This window comes from Notamacropus eugenii, chromosome 7, assembly GCF_028372415.1.
Source record: "Notamacropus eugenii isolate mMacEug1 chromosome 7, mMacEug1.pri_v2, whole genome shotgun sequence".
Classification (NCBI taxonomy): domain Eukaryota; kingdom Metazoa; phylum Chordata; class Mammalia; order Diprotodontia; family Macropodidae; genus Notamacropus; species Notamacropus eugenii.
Genome location: NC_092878.1, coordinates 65,555,330 through 65,574,201, shown reverse-complemented (window position 1 = coordinate 65,574,201; position 18,872 = coordinate 65,555,330). Strand labels below are relative to the sequence as shown.

The following is an 18,872-nucleotide window of genomic DNA, read 5'->3' as shown; positions in this document are numbered from 1 at the left end:
GCATGTGTATGTGTATATATATAATATGTATAATATGTATAATATCTATATGCTGTTTTAGGCTTTTAATCTGCTTTTTTTGACTTATTGTCAAATATTCATTGTTTACGAATAATGATCATTGATTTGCATTGCATTATATGTAGGATTTTGCCAGACTCTGTGGCCAAATGTTACCTATTTTCAAAGTTATAGAGAAAAGTTGGTTGAAATGTACCTCCAATTGCCTGATGACTTAACATATTAGAACACGTTACTTAACAGACTCAGCAACCGTGTATATTCTTAGCAGTTTTAGCCATTCTGACGGTAAGGAGAAAGAGATATTTGAACGTATCTTTCCTTTTTTCTTTTTGTTCTTTTGATTTTAAAGAAAATTCATAATATTCCTAGATTGTATGTGTTTGTGAAGTTTAAAATTCATTTACCTACAAAAATTTGTAATCGTATATAATGCTTAGCCCATCAGTTGGTCTTTTTTTGGTGGAAATATGCACATATTAATAACAATTTTTCTTTAAGATTTAAGTATTCCTTGGGGATTTTCCATTAAAGCATTGTGGTGTTACTATGATTTTAAATGTTTTTTAAAGACAATATGAATACCATAGCAGAGCTCATGGTAGCTTTCTCTCTAAATAGCTTTTAGAAAGAAATGGATTCTAAAAGGCAAAATAACTGATGAAATACATTCATTGGCATTTCATTTCCTCTGTCTTTTAAAGATGTTTTTGTTAGGTCAGTTTTTAATATAGTTCTGAATAGCTTGATCTCAGGAAATGGGCCCAAAAGCCTAATACCAGTGTAACTGTACCCCACAAGAAGCATAGTAAATGAACCAAGAGTCTTAAGAAAATGAGTTATATTATCTATTTAATATCTTGAGTGAAGGCTTCTTCTTGAGTACCATCTGTTCGTTTGTGAAAAACAGTTGAGTTTGCCCCGTTGTACCTTTGCAATATCCTGATTTAGATTTGCTTTACTTCTTTCTCTTTAATATAAGATAAAAATAAATATGGTAGGTCAAGGTGGTTGAACATTATGGGGTTGGCATGTTTATGTATGCATGCGCAGTTGCAAGGAACATTAGGAACCAGGAATTGTATCAAAAGATGGCTATGATTTTTCTAATGAGCATAATAGAAATTTAGTATCTCTATTGCAGTTTCCTTTAGTGCCTAGTAGAGCATGCCTTGCATCCAGTTATTTTCAAGAATTAGTGATTCTTTTATGACTAACATGGAAAACAGTGGTACGTCTCATTAAAAAAAGGAGATGCTTTTTTTTTTAAAGTGTGAAGTAGTGTTCCAGGGTAAAAAGAAATCTTATGTATTGTGGTGTAACATTTTCCAAGCTGGTTCCCTTTTGGGTGTTCCACATGATTTTAACTTATACAAAGAAAATGTTGATGGTAGTGATTTATTTTCTTCTAAAACACATTATGTATCAGAAGTGCTTAATATGTGTGACAGTTTGGAAGTATATAAAAGTGTATTTAATTTTCTTTAATTTGCTCCAAAATTTTCTATATCTCCTTGGTTTCTCTTCTTAGACTTCTCCCCTTTCAAAGAACAACATTCATGGGATCCTCAAATATGTTTTAAATTCAGGAATATTCTACCCTAAATTAATTTGAGAAATGTTAGTATAGTGGCCTTCTTGTTGTACACACAGGACATTTTCTCTGGCTTTTCCCAGTCTGTCGAATGCTCTCCTTCTTCATTTCGATCTGCTGGCTTTCCTGGTTTCCTTCATATTCTAACTAAAATCCCACCTGCTACTAGAAGCCTTTCCTGATCCCTCCTAATTCCAGTGCTTGTCTTTCCTTTCTTTTTTTACTTTCAATTTATCCTGTATATAACTTGTTCATACATATTTTCTTGTTGTCTCCCTTATTAGATTGTGAGTTTCCTGAGGGCAGGGATTGCCTTTTGACTCTTTTTGTATCCTCAGCTCTTAGCACAGTACCTGGCATAAAGTGGACACCTAATAAGTGTTTTTAACTGTTTATTTTAGAAAGGATCTATGGAAGTAATAGAAGAATTAGAAAACAGAAATGGAGGAATATAGGCAGGTAGATACGTAACTGGCTACATAGATAGACAGACAGATAGAAAGAAAGATAGGCTGTACCAGGGGATATTTTAAGCACTGGGAAATCTAAGTACAAACATGTCAGATAGTCCATGACCTCAAGGAATTTACATCCTAATGGGAGAAGACAGAGAATGAAAGGGTAGTAGAAAGAGGAGGAGGTAAATGACTAGGGGGACTCCAGGGACATGAGAGATTGAAATAGTCTTAGATTAGATGATAAAGTACTAGAAAGAGCGAAATATCAGGGATATGAAAATTCATATCTTAGAAGTTATAGATCAGGAAGTGATTATGTTTTAAAAAAGAATTAAATGTAAGAATTCCTTGAAGTAGAGAGCTAGTATAGAACATTTCAAATATGAACTGATTAAGAAAAGAATGCCAAAGAATTTATGGAATACTCAAGACTTGCCCAAAGATAAGTTATGAAAGAAAAAGATCATATCTCTTTTGAAAAAAAGTTTCTTCCATTCCCTATTTGATAATTCTTCCAGTTTCTTAGACCAGAGATTTACATTTTTTTGTGTGTTTCTGTCTCATGGACTCCTTTGGCAAATTGCTGAAGACTTATGGTCCCTTTTTTAGAGTAATGTTTTTAAATAATTGAAGGAAATGCGAAATTTCAGGTAGGTGTTAATAGAAATAAAGCTGTGTTATTTTTTTCTCATCCAACTTTACAGATACCCTGAAATTTGTCCACAGATCCCATCCATGAACTATGGGTTAAGAATCCCTGCCTTTCCTATTGTAATCCCATTATATAATTTTCTTGACTCCTTGTGTTGATACTCAGTTGTCCAAGTCTTTGTGACCCCATTTGGGGTTTTGTTGGCCAAAATACTTCTTCAACTCATTTTACAGATGAGAAAACTGAGGTAAACATGGGTATGTGACTTGCCCCAGTGTCACCCAGCCATAAATGTCTGAGGACACATTTGAGCTCAGATCTGACTCCAGACTGAACCACTTAGCTGCCCCCTGACTTTGCACCCATGTCCTAGTTCTGTAAGGGCCTTGGATGACTGATTTTGAGCTCATTATTGACTTAAGATATTAATACAGTATAGTAGCTTTTTGTTTTCCTGGTTAACATTGGCATTTTATCATTTCCAATGACAAAATTAAAGATATTGATTCTAATGGTAGACATCCTCACAGAGGAGAGTTTTAAGCTTGGAGAGTGAACATGGTAGAGAAGGTGGGCAAGACAAGAACTTTCGTACAATTATAGTGGTTATTGAATTGCCTATTCTCCCCAACCATAAATATAACACTGACCATGCCTTTGTGAAGAGAAAGATACTCTGTACATGTGGGCTTTGAAAGTTTATATTATTTCTCCTTAATGCGAGTGCCTTGAAGATTATCTCCAGTTTATTCTGTTGCTGTCTTGTTTGTCTCTTGATTGTGTGTTGTCTCCCTCATTAGACCATGAGCTACTCGAAAGCTCATGGTAAATGCCTTAATAAGTGTTTACTGATGAGACGTGGCTCCTTACGTAAGCATTTATTAAGCACATACTGTATCCATAACATTATACTGAACTTGGAAGGGCTGGGGTTGGATGTGGGGTGATATTTCAGAAATAAAAAATGTTGCTTGTCCAGGAAGTCCATAAGATTGTTGCTCTTAGACGAGACATACATGTAAAACATCTAGGGAATGTTGATTGTGTCTTATGAAATCTATAAAATCACTGGCATGCCCTCAGAAACACTTGACTCCTGCACCTGTTATGATCAGATCACACACACACACACACACACACACACACACACACACACACACACACACACACACACACACACACACACACAGTTCTCTGAGTTCCCAACAGGCACACTCACTTCACAGTTGAGTTAAAGGCTGCTGGCATCTTGCCAGAAGTTCCTTTTTATCATAAGTTGCATGAAAGCCTTTAAGACAAATTCCTGCCGCTGGCTTGGCCCCCTTTTTTTGTGTCTCCAGTTTATAACTGACCTATGTGATTTTGTATATTCTGTGACTCATTGATCTGGTCTTGGTTTCTCCTTTGTCTTTCTTCTGGGCTAGTGAACCGCTTGTAAACTTCATTCATTCATTCATTCAATAAACATGTATTAAGCCCTTACTGTGGGTCAGGCACTATGCTAAGTACTGGAAATTTCAGACTAGAGGAAGCCATAAACACCCTTCTTTATGCCCAGACTTCCAGGTCTTAGACTGCACCAATCTTTTGGCAGCTAAAGGAATTGAGTAGTTTCAAGTGAAGATCTGATAGATGTCCTCATCCTTCCCATCTGTGGTATTCCTAAACTGTGGTGTATCCAGCAGCTTTTTGCTTCTTTTTCTAACCACTCCATCCCCAACCCCACTGAGGGCCAAAGGGTTTCACTCAGAACACTGTGGTACCAAGTTGTGGATGAGCTAGGGAGAAATGAAACCAGTCACAGGTAAAAGGGAGGCACTGTGGATGAAGTCTGTATCCTGGATACCTGGGGATCATAGGATCATCAATTTAGAGCTACAGGGAACCTTAAACATCATTTAGTCTAATCCCCGATTTTATAGGTGAGGAACTGAGGCCCAGAGAGTTGAAATGAATTGTCCAAGCTCCCATAGTAAGTGGTATATCTTGAATTTGAACTCAGGTCCACTAACTTCCAACCTTGATTCACTTTCTCCTTGATTATTTCCTGCATGGCCAAGTCAATAACCTCTTGACCAGAGACCACATCCTGGAGAAATTACTGCCCTTTGTCTTTGTTCTCTCACAGCCTTCCCTCACTTAAATCCAATTCACTTACATGTCATGGCATCACCTCCTCGATGGCATGATCCTCTTTGAGAACAAAGGATGAACACCCACAGCCTTATTATTGACTGTCCCTCCTGTAACAGTATTCCAGGAAAGGCTCAGCCATGCTGTACTTCCTTCATTCCTCCATAAGTTTCTCCCCTAACTACTTCCCCCTATCTATGTATCCCCTATAGTTCTGAAACTAAGAACCATGATCAAATTAATTCTGCCATTATTTCGGGTGGAGAGTGTCAGTCTGATCCCTTGAAGCCTCACTCACTGTACCTGTAACTTTCCTTACAATACATCCCTCTCTATATAGTGCATATTCCCCCATTAAAAGGTAAAGTCCTCAAGGATAGGGCCTATCTTTGTTTTTGTATTTGTATCCCCTCCCTTAATATAGTGTTTGGCACATAGTAAGAGTTTAATGCCTTTTTTAAAGTTACACAATCAAAATCACAACTCTTTCTATTCTACCATGCTGTCTCTTGGGTCAGGGGGTGGGAGGATCAGAAGAATGGGGAAGGGAAGCTATTTATCAGCTGGATGGGGAGGGAGGGACTTATGAATAGGTATGGAGAAGTTGGTTACTGATTTATGTCCCCCAGAGCCCATCTTATATCAAATCGCTGTTTATATGAGGGAAAGACAACCAGATGACACACTGTATATTTGTTCAATTGTTTTCAGTCATGTTTGACTCTGTGACCTCATTTGTTTTGTTTTTTTTTTTTTTTGGCAAAAGTACTAGGGTGGTTTTCCCTTTCCTTCTCCAGCTCATTTTACAGATGAGGAAACTGAGGCAAACAGGGTTAAGTAACTTGTCCAGGGTCACACAGCTAATAAGTAAGTGTCTAAGGCCAGATGTGAATTCAAAAAGATGAGTTTTCCTGGCTTCAGACCTGGCACTCTATCCATTTCGCCACCTGGCTGCCCCTTTAGGGTAGGGTACTGTTACCAAATTCCCCATTCTTATTGGTATTTCCCTTGAACTGGTACTGTATTTTTTTCTCAGTTTCTTTGGTCTTTGATTGGAAGCACTTGGGAGGTGGAGAGAAAGATTGATTACTACTTTCTACTTCTTGAGAAGTTCTGTTTTTCCTAAGATTATAGGTGTCTTTGGAGCAGCATTGAGTTGAAAGAGTACTGGACCAAGGATCAGAAGAACGCAGAGTTCAGATCTTGCCTCTGAAACACTAATTGCTTCTCATGGGCAAATAAATAATTTAATCACCCTGAGCTTCAGTCCTCATCCAAAAATGTGGGTTCATAGTACCCAAGTATCTGATGGTTATTTCGAGGGTCAAATGAGATACAGCGCTACAGTATTGTCTTTGTTATTTCTGTGCCCCGGGACTCCATGAGTATTGAGAAACAGCTGGAAGGACACAGCCTCTAAGCATTTTATATCTGACTAAAGATTCTCATGACCTTTGCTATCCAGGTGGTGAGGACCCTTACCTCCAAAAGAAAAGGAAAACTCACTTGGTTTTGTTTTAATGTGGGCATATCAGAAAGCCAGAAGGAACATTATATGTGAAATTGTCAGCTACAGTTTAAAATGTGTGTGTGTAGTTTAAATTTGACATGGTAGTACCACTGTCAGTAATAATCCTGCTTGTTTGTGTCTCTTTCTGAGTGTCTTCTTGCTATTGTATTTCTTTTAAAAAGTATCATTAAGGTTAGGTTATTATGTTTTTTTTTTCTGCATATGTTCTGATTTGATAGTATGATTCTGATCCTAATAGTATGGGAGTTAGAGAGTTTCTGGGAGCACAACAGTGTTTATATATGTTCTAGAATACACAGCATATTTCCAAGATGTTTTACAGGTATGTCTCATCTAAGAGTAATAATATTATGGACTTTTGGGGCCACAGCAATGATTTTTTACTATATATTTCTTGGCATAAACTATATTTTTAACCGTAAATGTTCATCAATACGTGTTTATTAAGCGCTATGTGTCAGGTCCTATTCTAAACACTGGGAATACAAACAAAGGCAAAAATAAGGTCCCTGCCCTCAAGAGGCACACATTCTGTGGGGGAGACAGTATGCCAATAACTGTTTTAATGTACATGCAAGAAGTAAATAGATAAATGGAAGGCAATCTCAGAGGGAAGACTTTGGGGTGTGATGGAGGGGACCAAGAATGCCATCTTGCAGCAGTTCATGTTTGAAATGAGTCTTTAAATAGATCAGGGAAGCCAGGAGGTGGTGGTGGAATGGGAGAGTCCTCTTGGCATGAAGAACAGCCGATGGAAAGCCACAGTGTCAGGAGATGGAGTGTGCTGCATGAGGAACTGTAAGAAGGCTGATAATTCTGGATCACAGAATATAAAGAGAATGGTAAAGTGTGGAAAGGCTGGAAAGGGAGGAAAGGACTAGGTTGTGATGGGCTTTAAATGCCAGGGTATTTTATATTTGAACCAGAAGCTAGTAAGTAGTATGTTTGAGAGTCTTCTTTCCTTTAAAAAGCATTTCCTTTTTAACATCAACAATCATGGTTTCCTCATAAATGAACAGAAAAAAGAGTCCAGGCCTATGGCAGGGGAGGGAGGCACTAGTAGCTAGGGCATAAGACATAATGTTTGAGTAGAACTTTGAAGGAGAGCAGGGATTCCAAGAAGTAGAGGTGAGAAGGAAGTCAGCCTGTGCAAAGGCATGGGGCTTTGTCTGTGGAGAATAGTGAGTTCAGCTTTGTGGGGATGATGTGTGCACACAACATTCCTAACTTGGTGTTCAGGGAGGACTAGCACCTTTGGGGAGGGCTTACCAAGCCCTGTTGAGGGTTGCTCATCCTCCTTTGGTGTCTACCCCAGCTCTCACCTGTGGCGCAAGAAGTGGTAGTATGTGCAGTGACCACACCTTGCTAAACTGTCTTGATAGACATGCTAACCCAAATCGAGGATAACTGATGGGTCTTAAACCCTTTGCTTAGTTAGGGGGGTGAAGACTTCCACTAGCAGAACAGGAGGATGAGAACTATTCCTTCCAACCACGACGAGGGCAGCTGAAGCATCTCTGTGGAGGATTTAGAGCTCGCTCAGACATCCAGGACACCAAGTTCATCCCCTGCATCCTGGGCATTGCCATTTGTCCTGACTTTTATCTCGCCACTGGACTTCAGAGGCTCTGGGAGAGAGAGTGAAGTGAATAAATTTGTGCAACTTTGCCTTACTTAAATCCAGTTTGTGCGTAAGTCACTCTGTGATGTCATTGGTCCTCCCCAAAAGATGAAGGAAAGCAGCTTCAGTAGCATCGACAATGACAGCCACACCACAAAGTCTCCCTGTCCTCAAAGCTCATTTTTGCACTCACTGCATTTGAATTACCTGGTTTATTTTTCCACTCCTGCCTTTTGTGACCGATGCTGGAGGATTAAGAATAGAATAGTTAGTGATCATCGTATGGCAAAATTAATTAGAGAATATTTTATAGAGGAGGGGGTGTTGAACTAGTCTTTGAAGTATTTGAAATAGTAAAGAGGGAGGGCCAAAGAAATCTCGAGTAGACAGAACAGTAAGATCAAGGACATGGATGGAGAAACCAGCTCTGATCATGTGAGCGAGACTGAGAAATTTGCCCTGTTAGAGGGGAGGAAGTGGGTTGAGGAGTAAAGGATGTGAGATGAGGCCAGTTGATGGAGGGCTTTAAATGAATGAATATAGTAATTGATGAAATATTGGAATGAATATTACTTTACTATTGAGAACTCATGAAGTTGTACCATATAGACAGTTAATTTCTAAAGGGAAAAAGACTGAAATGGAGTTGGAAAAACAGGGTAATCTTGTTGCCAGTGATCATTAACTCCTTGACTTGACTCCATAAAAAGAAATGGATTCTAAACCATGCAAGAAAAACAGGTTAGGGCTGAAGAAGTGTGATGAGCAGGCAAAACTGGAGAAGCCCAGGTGTTTATATGTTCAGTAATGCAAGTAGATATACATGAATGAAGAATATATGTGACAAGGAGCATCCATAATAATTTTTTTGAGAAAGTGCTTCAAGATTTAAGGTAAAAAATATTCTTTGTAGGAAGCAGGAAAGGAGAAGACAAGCAAAACCAGGTTATTTAGGTTATTTATGCAATGTGAAAAATACAAGAAGTAACAAAAATCAGAATAAGTTAATGCTGTCTCAGAATTACGAGGGGATAAAAAAGGCTTTTTATTCAGGCAATTGAAGGGTAACATGTAGTTTCCTTTTGTTTTTTTGTCTTGTTTATTTATGGAAACTTTTATTTTAATTTTTTCTCGTTTAAAATACACCGTATAATTATCTGCCTCCTTTGAAAAAATCTGTGCCCTTTTAAAATCACGTTCACTTTAGAATATCTCTCTCTGCCTTCCTTACCCACTAATCCTTTCTTTGTAACAAAGATTTAAAAAGAGAAAGAAAAAAAGGTTTAGCCAAACCAACACATCAATTACCTTTGACTGCATCTACATGCCTATAGTCTCCCACTTCTGCAGGGCAGAGGAGGAGGCACATTTTTTCAACTCTTCTCTGAGACTGAACCTGGTCATTATAATTACACAGAACTCAGTTTTCCCTTATTGTTCTCTCCACTGCCACGCACACCCCCCCCCCCCCCCCCCCACACACACACACTTTTTTATGTTGTTATTATAGGGATAGTGATTAGATTGGTATAGGGAACTCCCAGGTGAGGAAATTCCCTCTACCATTGCAGGTTAGCACCTTCTGTTACTTGTAGTCTTAAAGAGTCACCTAGAGGAGGGATTAAGTGACTTATCTAGGGTCTCACAACCAGTATATGTCAGCTGGCTTCAAGGCCTCCTTTTTGTCAACTATGTCATGCTGCTTCTTATAAACTCTTGTAATCATTATTCTTATTATTATTATTTATTCATTCTGCATCAGTTCATGTATGTTTTCTTATGCTATGCTGATAGTACATATTTGCTCTTTCATATGACACAGTTATATTTGTTACTGCAAAAAATGCTGCTTTGAATATCTCAGCATACGTAGGACCATTTTTCCCCCCTTTGTTAGTAATCTTCTTGAGATCTCTTGGTCAAGGGATGTGGACATTTTAGTTGCTTTCTTAGCATAATTTCACATTGTTTTCCAGAATGGTTGGACTTAAAGCACCAGCAAAAGAATACCTGTCTTTATATGGTTCCTCCGACACTGACTACTTCATCTTTTGTTACCAAGCATTAAAACATGCTTGTGGATTGATTTGCTACTCTGCTAGGTCTGAGATGAAATATCATAGTTATTTTAACTTGTATTTCTCTTATTACCATGAATCTGAAGTGATCTGTAATATAGTTGTTAATAGTGTGAAATTCATTCTCTTGAGCAGCTAGGTGGTACAGTGGATAGAGCCCTGGGTCTGGGGTCAGGAAGAACAGAGTTCAGATTCAGCCTTTAACAATTATTAGCTGTGTTTCTTCAACTTTAAAATGGGAATATAAGAACACCTACCTTCCAGGGCTGTTGTGAGGATCAAATGAGATAATCTTTGTGGAGTACTTTTTGCAGTGCCTGGCACATAAGTACATGCTATATACACCCTTCCCTTGATAACTGTTTGTTTATATCCTTTAACTACTTAGGTATTGGGGAATGGCTCTTGATCTCAGACGTTTGTATTAACTCCCTTTATATCTTGAATATCAGACTCATATCAGTTATATGCATATGTGTATATATGTAAACACACATATGTATACATGCATACACATATGGTTGCCCCAGGGCATTTTATCAAACAAAACCTGTTGATGTTTATATGCATAGTACCGCAACACGCCATCTCCTTTCCTTTCTCAATCTTTTCCCCCTCCCCTCCCTTTTATGGCAAGTGCTTCTTCCTCAGTGCTCTTATTTGATTATCAGTGTTGAACTTATATGGAAATCAGGCCACTAAATCATAGTCCTGCCACTATGGATTGAGAAAACCCCAAGTTAACGTTATCTGTATTCTGTTTTATTTTATTTATATATTTTGAGTAGCTAGGTGGTGCAGTGGATAGATTGATTGCTAGGCCTGGAGTCAGGAAGACTCATCTTCCAAGTTCCAATTTGGTGTCAGACACTTACTAGCTGTGTGACTCTGAGCAAGTCACCTAACCTTGTTTGCCTCAGTTTTTTCATCTGTAAAATGTACTGGAGGAGGAAATGGCAAACCACTCCAGTATCCCTGCCAAGAAAAGCCCACATGGGATCACAATCAGACATAACTGAAAAACAACTCAACAGCAAAAAAATTTATTTATTTATTTTTTTTGCTATTTCTCAGGTATATTTACATAGTCTTCTGACAGCCCTCAGGTGTGTTGCTCAACCAGTGACCCATGTTTGATATCTCTGCTCCACAGAGTTACAGTTAAAAGTGCAAGACTCACTTAATCTAATGAAAGCTTCAAACAATTAAGGAGCCCTGGTGGAACTCCAGCATTTAGTCTATATTTTTGCGTTTCATCAAGTTATAAAAAACTTTCGAGAAACCTCATGGGAGCAGTAAATGTGGAGAGTTACACTGGAATAAGCCAGACATTTTATCTAACTTATATAACACGAACAAGTAAAAATTGGTTTACAAAAGAAGAGTCTCAAGTTAAAAGTGATGACTCTTATAAAGGAACCTTACTGAAAAGAGAGGAGATAGGGTCAGCCTTGTGCATTTTTTTTTGATGGCCTCAGCAAGGATGGTGCAAATGTATTTTGGGGCAGTGCTTTGTGTGGTACTGTGTTCATGACTAGGTTAGCTTTTGAAACAGACATAAAAATATGAGAAATAGCTGGACCAGAAAGGATTCTGCAAGAAAGCATGGAATAAACTTTGGTACCTCCAGTTAACAGGAGTTCTTCTTTGCTATATGATAGATGGTAGCATAAGTATTAGCCATGTTGTCCATTACAATGGCTCCTGGGTCCCATTACATCTCCCACCAACACCCTTCAGTCTACTTCTTTGTCCTTGGGCTCTTTGTAAATGAGCAAAGTCAACCTTCAGACTGTGTGCAATTGAAGTCACTTTTATTTCCACCAGCACCAGGTGGTATAATAGTTCAGGTCTTTGACTCACGGATGTTTTTCCTATTCCTCGTCTAGACAGCTGGCTCTGCTTATAAGTTATCCACTAGAATATCAAAAAATCCTGACTCTGCCATGTCTAATATCCAGTATATTGGATGGAAAAGTTTTGTTTTTCTTCCGTATGTTACACTTCTAACTTAATTCCTTCTAGCTCTGTGAAATCACAGAAACTTTTCTGTGTCCTGAAGATACCACATCCCTGGCCATGCTGTCTGGTGTTGGAATTCCATTTTGGAGAGGTTGGCATGCTCCCTGTTCATTTTCAGGCCCTTCCTGACTTTTTATTCAGTAATCTCTCCTTTGAGGTTTACTCCATTTACATACATGACCTTATTCAGATTCTAATAACTGACTAAGCAGCTACTGACCCCCAGTTCATTCTCTTCTTTTTCAAAGAGTTAAGTAACTAGCTCATAATCATTTTTACCCCAGCTCTTACTCTGTATTTCTGGAATTCAACTGACTGTTGATGTCCCTTCAAATATTCTTGCATCCTAGTTTATCAATTGCAGTTCCAAAGATCTTTACATCACCTGCCTTAGCCACATACAGGGATAGTCCTGTCTTTGATCATGTCATTACCCACGAAGAGTCCACTTTCATAGTCCCTAACTCTGAAATTCCTCCCTCTGATCTTCAGCTTCTGTCTTTGGATTTCTATTCAGTTTTCACTGCAGCTCATTGCTGTTTTGTCAAGCTCTGGATTTACTTTCCTTTCTTCAAAATCTTGACCCTTTAGTTAATCAGTCCAAATTTACACTATCCTTGACCTTTGAAACCTATGCCCTGTTTTCTCCTAACCAATCATCCCTTTGTAAACTCCACCCATAGATTGCTCCCACAATACATCTTGCTGCTTCCTACCTGAGTGCTGCTGAAACCTGCTGCAGGGAGTTATATACAGTTATATTGACTAAGTCCACTAACAATTTGTTTTCCTGTCTTAACCAGTCCCTCAGCATTTCTTCTTGCAAATGACTCTGTATCTACATGTCTGCTAGACATCTTCACCTGCATGTCTCAGAGGCTTTTCAAATTCAGTGTCCTTGAAACAGAAACACACACACATCTCTTCCTATTTTCTCTATTTCTAATGAACATAGTGTGATTCTTCTAGTCATCCGTGTTCACATCCTTGACCTATTTCACATTTCTTTACCTCATGCACTCCACGTTCCAGCCCTTCTTACTGTTTCTTTGTGTCTTTCCACAGGTGCTGTACCCTGTGTTAGGAGCAAGCTTCCTTTTCCACTTCTGCTTCTTCAAAGCTTTAGTTTCCTTCAAAACTGAGCTAAAATGCCACATCTTTTAAGAGCCCTTTACTGCTTCCTTAATTGTTAGTTCTTTCCTATTCTCACCCCACCACCAGTCCCTGCCAAATCACTCTAGTTTTTAAAATTTGTATATAAATTTTGCATTTTAAAAATTCTAAGAATATACTGTATTTTCACAGTGTAACATACGCTTCTTGAGGAGAAGGTCAATGTTACATCTCTTAGAGATTTGTGTCTTGGACATCGCAGCACAATGGCTGGCACATAGGAGGTGCTCAGTATGTGTATGTCTGCTGACTTGTTTTCCAATTTCCAGTTTTCCTTATTCTAGATGCATTGATTTTATTCCTGCATTAAAAAAAATTCATATTAAAATTATGTTTTATCTTTGTTTATTATTATTATTATCTTTGGTTAGAAACTTACTACTAGTCAGAGCTGTCAGATTATTAATCAGATTAGGTGATCAATAGAGTCACCTCTATCTATCTTCCTCTAATTTTTAAGCGTTTTTTTGTTTAAGCAGAGTATTCATCTATAAGAGAATGGAACTAATTCCATGGTCTAATGGGGAAAGAAAGAACTTTTTGTAGTCGATGGTCTAAATTTTTTTGGTCAGATTGCTTTCTAGTTTTCCTAACAGTTTTTATCAAGTAGAATGCCCTTCACCGGGCAGTGTATATTATTGGACTCATCAAATACAGGATAATTGAGTTTACTTTTTCCCAGTTCTTCCTTATCTAGTCTTTTCTCTTGAGTTACTTTTATATTTTTTAATCAAGATTTTTTTTAAATGAGAATTACTTCATGTTAATTAAAAGCTTGAAAGTTTTAATAGCTTCAATATCATTTAATAAGTACTTATTTACATGCAGCGCTCTCTGTTCTAGCAGAGATAGAAAGATGGCTCTTTCCCTATCTGAACACATAATCTCATAGGGGTAATAGATAAGATATAGACAAGAAATTCACAACAGAGAGGTAAACCAGTGGCTTCTTGATGTTCACAGGGTGAACAGGTTTTCTGACTTAAGGGAACGCTTTATTGTGAAGGAGGCATTTGACCCAGGGCAGCTATGATTTTAGCAGATATAGCAAAGGGGGGGGGGGCAATTCCGAGTGAGTAACACAGCATGAAGAAAGGCATGATGGGATAATAACGACAATCTAGATTTATTGGAATGAGATTCGTATGAAAAGGGATTCATATGAGACAAGCTTGGAAAGGGAGTGTGGAGCCTAATTGAAGAATATGAGTAGCAGGTGACAGAGCCTGAACGTGGAGCGGGAAAGGAAGGAGGAAACCAAACAGTGAGTTTGTGAAGATAGAAATCACAACTTTTGACACTGATTTTGGGTGGAGAAGGAGGTGGTTTAAAAAGAGAATAGGAAGTCAAGGATGATGTTCAGTGTTTGCTCTTTGTCATACACTCACCTTGAACGTGGATTGACTGAATAAACAGTGCAACCATTCTGAAGGTAATCTCTGATTCAAGACAAAATGAGACCTGGAAATCTTTTTAAAATGAGCTAAAGGAAGAGAAGATCAGAGAACTCTTGCAAAATCATAGTTTATTATTATATTTGCTTTGTGAATGATTATATGATGTACAATCAATCTGCTTTATTTAAAAAAATTTTGGAGAGTGGACATGAATACTGAGCAACTGTGTTTAATTGTTTTGTGACTTTTAGAGGGAAGGTCATTCAGAAACGATAGTTTTGGAGCAAAAGGTAAAATGTACATCGGCTTACATGGTTAGATGCCACAGAGTAGGTGGTAATGCCTTAACTTTATATGTGTTTATAAAGGCTACCAAGTCCTCTTTCGTCCTTATGAAGGGGAACGCTAACCTTCTCCCTTTTCATATATGGGATGCCCAGGAAGGACTAGCACCTCTGTTGTCAGCGCTTGATGAGCCATTTTCAGGATTGTGCACTCTCACCTAACAGTCATGTCTGTGGCCACACCCTGGTAAAACTATCTTAACAGGCAACCTAAACTAAACTAGGTTGAGGGTAACCAATAGGCCTCAAACTTATGGGTTGTCTACCCCAGGTATGTGAAGACTTTCTCCAGCAGAATGGGCAGATGAGAAGTTTGTTCCAGTTGCCATGAAGGTGGCTGAAGCAGGTACTGTGGAGCCCTTGTTCAGACATCAAAGGCTCCAAGGTCGTCTATGGCATCCTGGGCCGTCCTGTCTTCTTGATTTTGTCTTGCTGCTAGACTTTGATGACTCTGGAAGAGAGAGTGAGGCTGGCAGCTTCATAGAACTCTGCCTCACTTAAATCCAACTCATATTCAAGGCACACATCATCCTCTTCAAAAATGAAGGATGCACAGCAGCAAGAACAGTAACCACAGTGACAGCAATGCATCAGCTTAGCAGCTGGCTAGTCATTGTTTCCTCTGAGTCTGCCCTACCACCGAAGAGCATAGACTGCACTGCCAGGCCGATGAGAAGACTGCAGATGTTACTGATTCATTCAGCTCACTGAAAGGAAAGAACTAGCACTAATCTGAAGTGAAAAAGTGTCAGAAAGGGTACTTATTAATACCATAAATACTGTTGCATGTTTAATTTCCTTTCACAATGAAAATAAGAAAAAGATAAAAGGAATTATGTTTTAGAAAAGTGAGATGATGTTTGGAAAGGACAATAATTCTGTGAGAAATTTGTAGACTTGAAGTTTTATGGGACAAGAAAAATACAAATTATAAAGTAAAATGAATGAAATATGGTGGATGCAGTTCTGAATCTTTCAAAATGAACAGATTCTAAACTGCAAAATAATTTGAATACTATTTGAACAGTTTGAAAGCGTTAAAAAAGTTTTCAAAAGTATGCTAACAATTCTGTCTTAATACTACATCCTTAATAACCTCAACCAGGAATTAGCCATTATGATTGTATCTGTTCAGGTTGCTTTTATGTCCATATATCAACTTACTGTCAATTTATAAGTGAACTTTTTACTCGAATGGGTTCTGCTATGTATAAACTATGTATGTAAAAGGTAAAAAGACAATTTTTAATGGAAGATAAATTGAGAAGGCCTGGAATCTTCTAATTTAAATGAGCAAGCAGAGGAGAAAGTCGGAAAACTCTTGCAAAATCTTAGCTTATTATCATATTTGCTTACTTAGGTGTTGTTTAAAATTGTTATTATTGAAGACCTAGTTTTTTTGAATCCATATATTTTTAATTTTCTTTTCACACCCTCATATATATATGTGTATAATACATATGTACTTATATACACATGTACATATATAGCTACATGTACATATGTGTGTATGGATATGTATATAATATGTACATGTATATATGTATATTTATATGTGTATACATAGCTGTAGCATCTCTTGAAAGTATACGCAGGCTGTAAGAGTTGTGTGTAGGAGCATTCACCCTTGAAATCTTTTGAAATTGTGAAGTATGTCTAAATTACTTGCAAGGAAAGATAGGAAATATAACATTTAATTTTAATTATTCAAGCAGCATTTAATCTTAGTGCAATTTATGTAACATTTGTTCTGTATGCACTGAATGTGTCACTAAATATTATAACAATTTCCAAAGAAGAAAAATAAATGATAAAGATTCAGAGTAGGAAAGGTTGTTGCTAATGACCACATCTCTCGGAATTGAAAGAAAGTTATTCGCTTGCTTAGTTTATAGATTATGTACAACATAAATATCCATTTTATTCCTAGTCATCTATGCCTTTTCTTAGTAAATACTACTGACTTTAATGCTTGAGTATATATGGAACCATACTATGATGATAAATATTCAGTTTTTCCCCTTTAATTCAAGGCTCTGCGGAAACAGGATGCTAAGGCTAGTGAAAATGAGGGCTTGATGAAAACTAAATTAAGACAATTTGAAAGTGAAAAGATTCAGGTAAGAATTTAAAACCCTTTTTGATCTTTTGAATGGTCAGTATCTGTTGAGTAGCTTAAAACCCACATGCTGAGATCGCTGGCTAGAAGAAAACACAGCTCTTATTTAGGTGCTGATGTAGACAGATTCACTTGGTTAGGTTACAGTGTCTCTAGTGTGAAGAGTCGCCGTGGTATGCCAGACTGATCTTGGAAGAAGATGTGCTTGTCTCCTAGTTATTTGTGGCTGATGTTCTGTCTTTTTTGTGATTGAATTAAGCATTACCATTGCATAGTGCATAGGGAACCATCAAAGAATGATTCTGCCACAGGTATAGGAATAGCTCTTTGAGACTTTTAGTGCTTTATGTGCATTTTTAAAGTATAAAAGGGAGGTAATTTAATTGTGAAAATAAAGCAAAAATTCTCAGGAAATGACAGGACTTATTTAAGGACTTACTATGTTCAGGGCACTGTTCCTAAACATTAGAGATATAAAGAAAAAATTTAAAAAGCAATCCGTAGCCTTAAGGAGCTTTCATTATGCTGGGATTGATTGTAGTTACCTGGGAACATATTTATTTCTATTACCTACTAAATTTCTGAGTTTAAAAGAGAGTACAGCTACTCATACTCAAACTCTTTGTTCTTGAAGGTTCAGTTACTTTCATGGTAACTTATCTCAGTGCTCTGGGTTATGTCTGTGAATGTGTGGGTGATATTGCTAAGAAAAATCTGAAAACCGGAGCATTTTTACTTTGAACTTAGATTTTGGATTAGCTGCCTTTATGATGATAATGTTGTAAAGAAAGGAGGAGATTGAAGAAATGCATATTAAATAGATTAGTTGTATCAGCCTTTATTCTAATGCCATTCTATGTGATTAAATAAAAAAATAGACTTGAAATTTTTTTTTTAGTAAGCAATTATTTGTATTTCTCACAAGCAGTTTGTTCTTCCCTCTAGGTTTGGGACATCTACTGAAAGCTTTGCCTTTTTTTTCCCCTCCTCTTATACTATGCCAACAATGATTTAGTTCTCTGCAGTTCCACTGAACCTTCAAATTTCTTTTTTATCCCTTACTGAAACCTTAGGTTGAGCAGGAGTTGGAAACATCCCGAAGGCTCTTGGCACAGTCAGAAAGCAGTCGAGAATCACTTTTACTTCAGGTAAATCTATGTAAGCTGCGAAAATCTTTTATATTAAATTGCGATTGAGTCTCTCTGTACTATTAAGTCCTTTAAAATAGGTGAACAAATAAAAACTCTTGGTATTCTTAGATTTTTTTTTCCCCCTTGAATGTATTAGCATACATAAGCATGTGATGGTTCAAAAAAATTCAGAGTAAGCTGCTAAAAGACATAGGTTTCCACTGTGACAATGTGTCACTGCTCACATTTCTACTTTTCTTCTTAGGATGGGAAAGGTGAAAATAGACTGGATCTATTCGATAAACTTTTCCTGGGAGCTTAATTTTATTTCAAGAAGCAGTGAAGAATGAAGTAGGAAGTAAAAGATATAAAATCGATATTTATAGGTTGGGGTAACTTTGAATGCATCATTACTATGTTAAAGTCAACTCTTTGGGCACCATTTGCCCTCTTTTAAGAAAAGATAGCCTTAAATTTTAAACATTAAATTTTCTAGGCCATTTTTTCCCTAATGAGAATTGGGCTCTTTTTATATTTAAAATTCAATAACTTTTAAATAGCTGTATTAATTTCATTGGATAAGAAATGTACTTTTCTAA

At 37.4% G+C, this 18,872-nt stretch overlaps 1 protein-coding gene and 1 non-coding gene across 14 annotated transcripts in view; one reads left to right on the top strand and one right to left on the bottom strand.

Moving 5' to 3' along the window:
* CEP128 (centrosomal protein 128) overlaps positions 1-18,872 on the top strand; it is a 559,633-nt gene that overhangs the window by 90,747 nt on the left and 450,014 nt on the right. For all 13 annotated transcript variants that reach the window (XM_072623250.1, XM_072623249.1, XM_072623247.1 and 10 more), the window contains 2 exons: positions 17,058-17,144; positions 18,217-18,291. In XM_072623250.1, coding sequence (XP_072479351.1) covers positions 17,058-17,144; positions 18,217-18,291 — 162 coding nt within the window. The remainder of the gene's footprint in view (positions 1-17,057; positions 17,145-18,216; positions 18,292-18,872) is intronic.
* LOC140515094 (U6atac minor spliceosomal RNA) lies at positions 14,990-15,112 on the bottom strand. The gene has a single exon (XR_011970851.1). It is a non-coding gene; the product is annotated as a U6atac minor spliceosomal RNA (small nuclear RNA).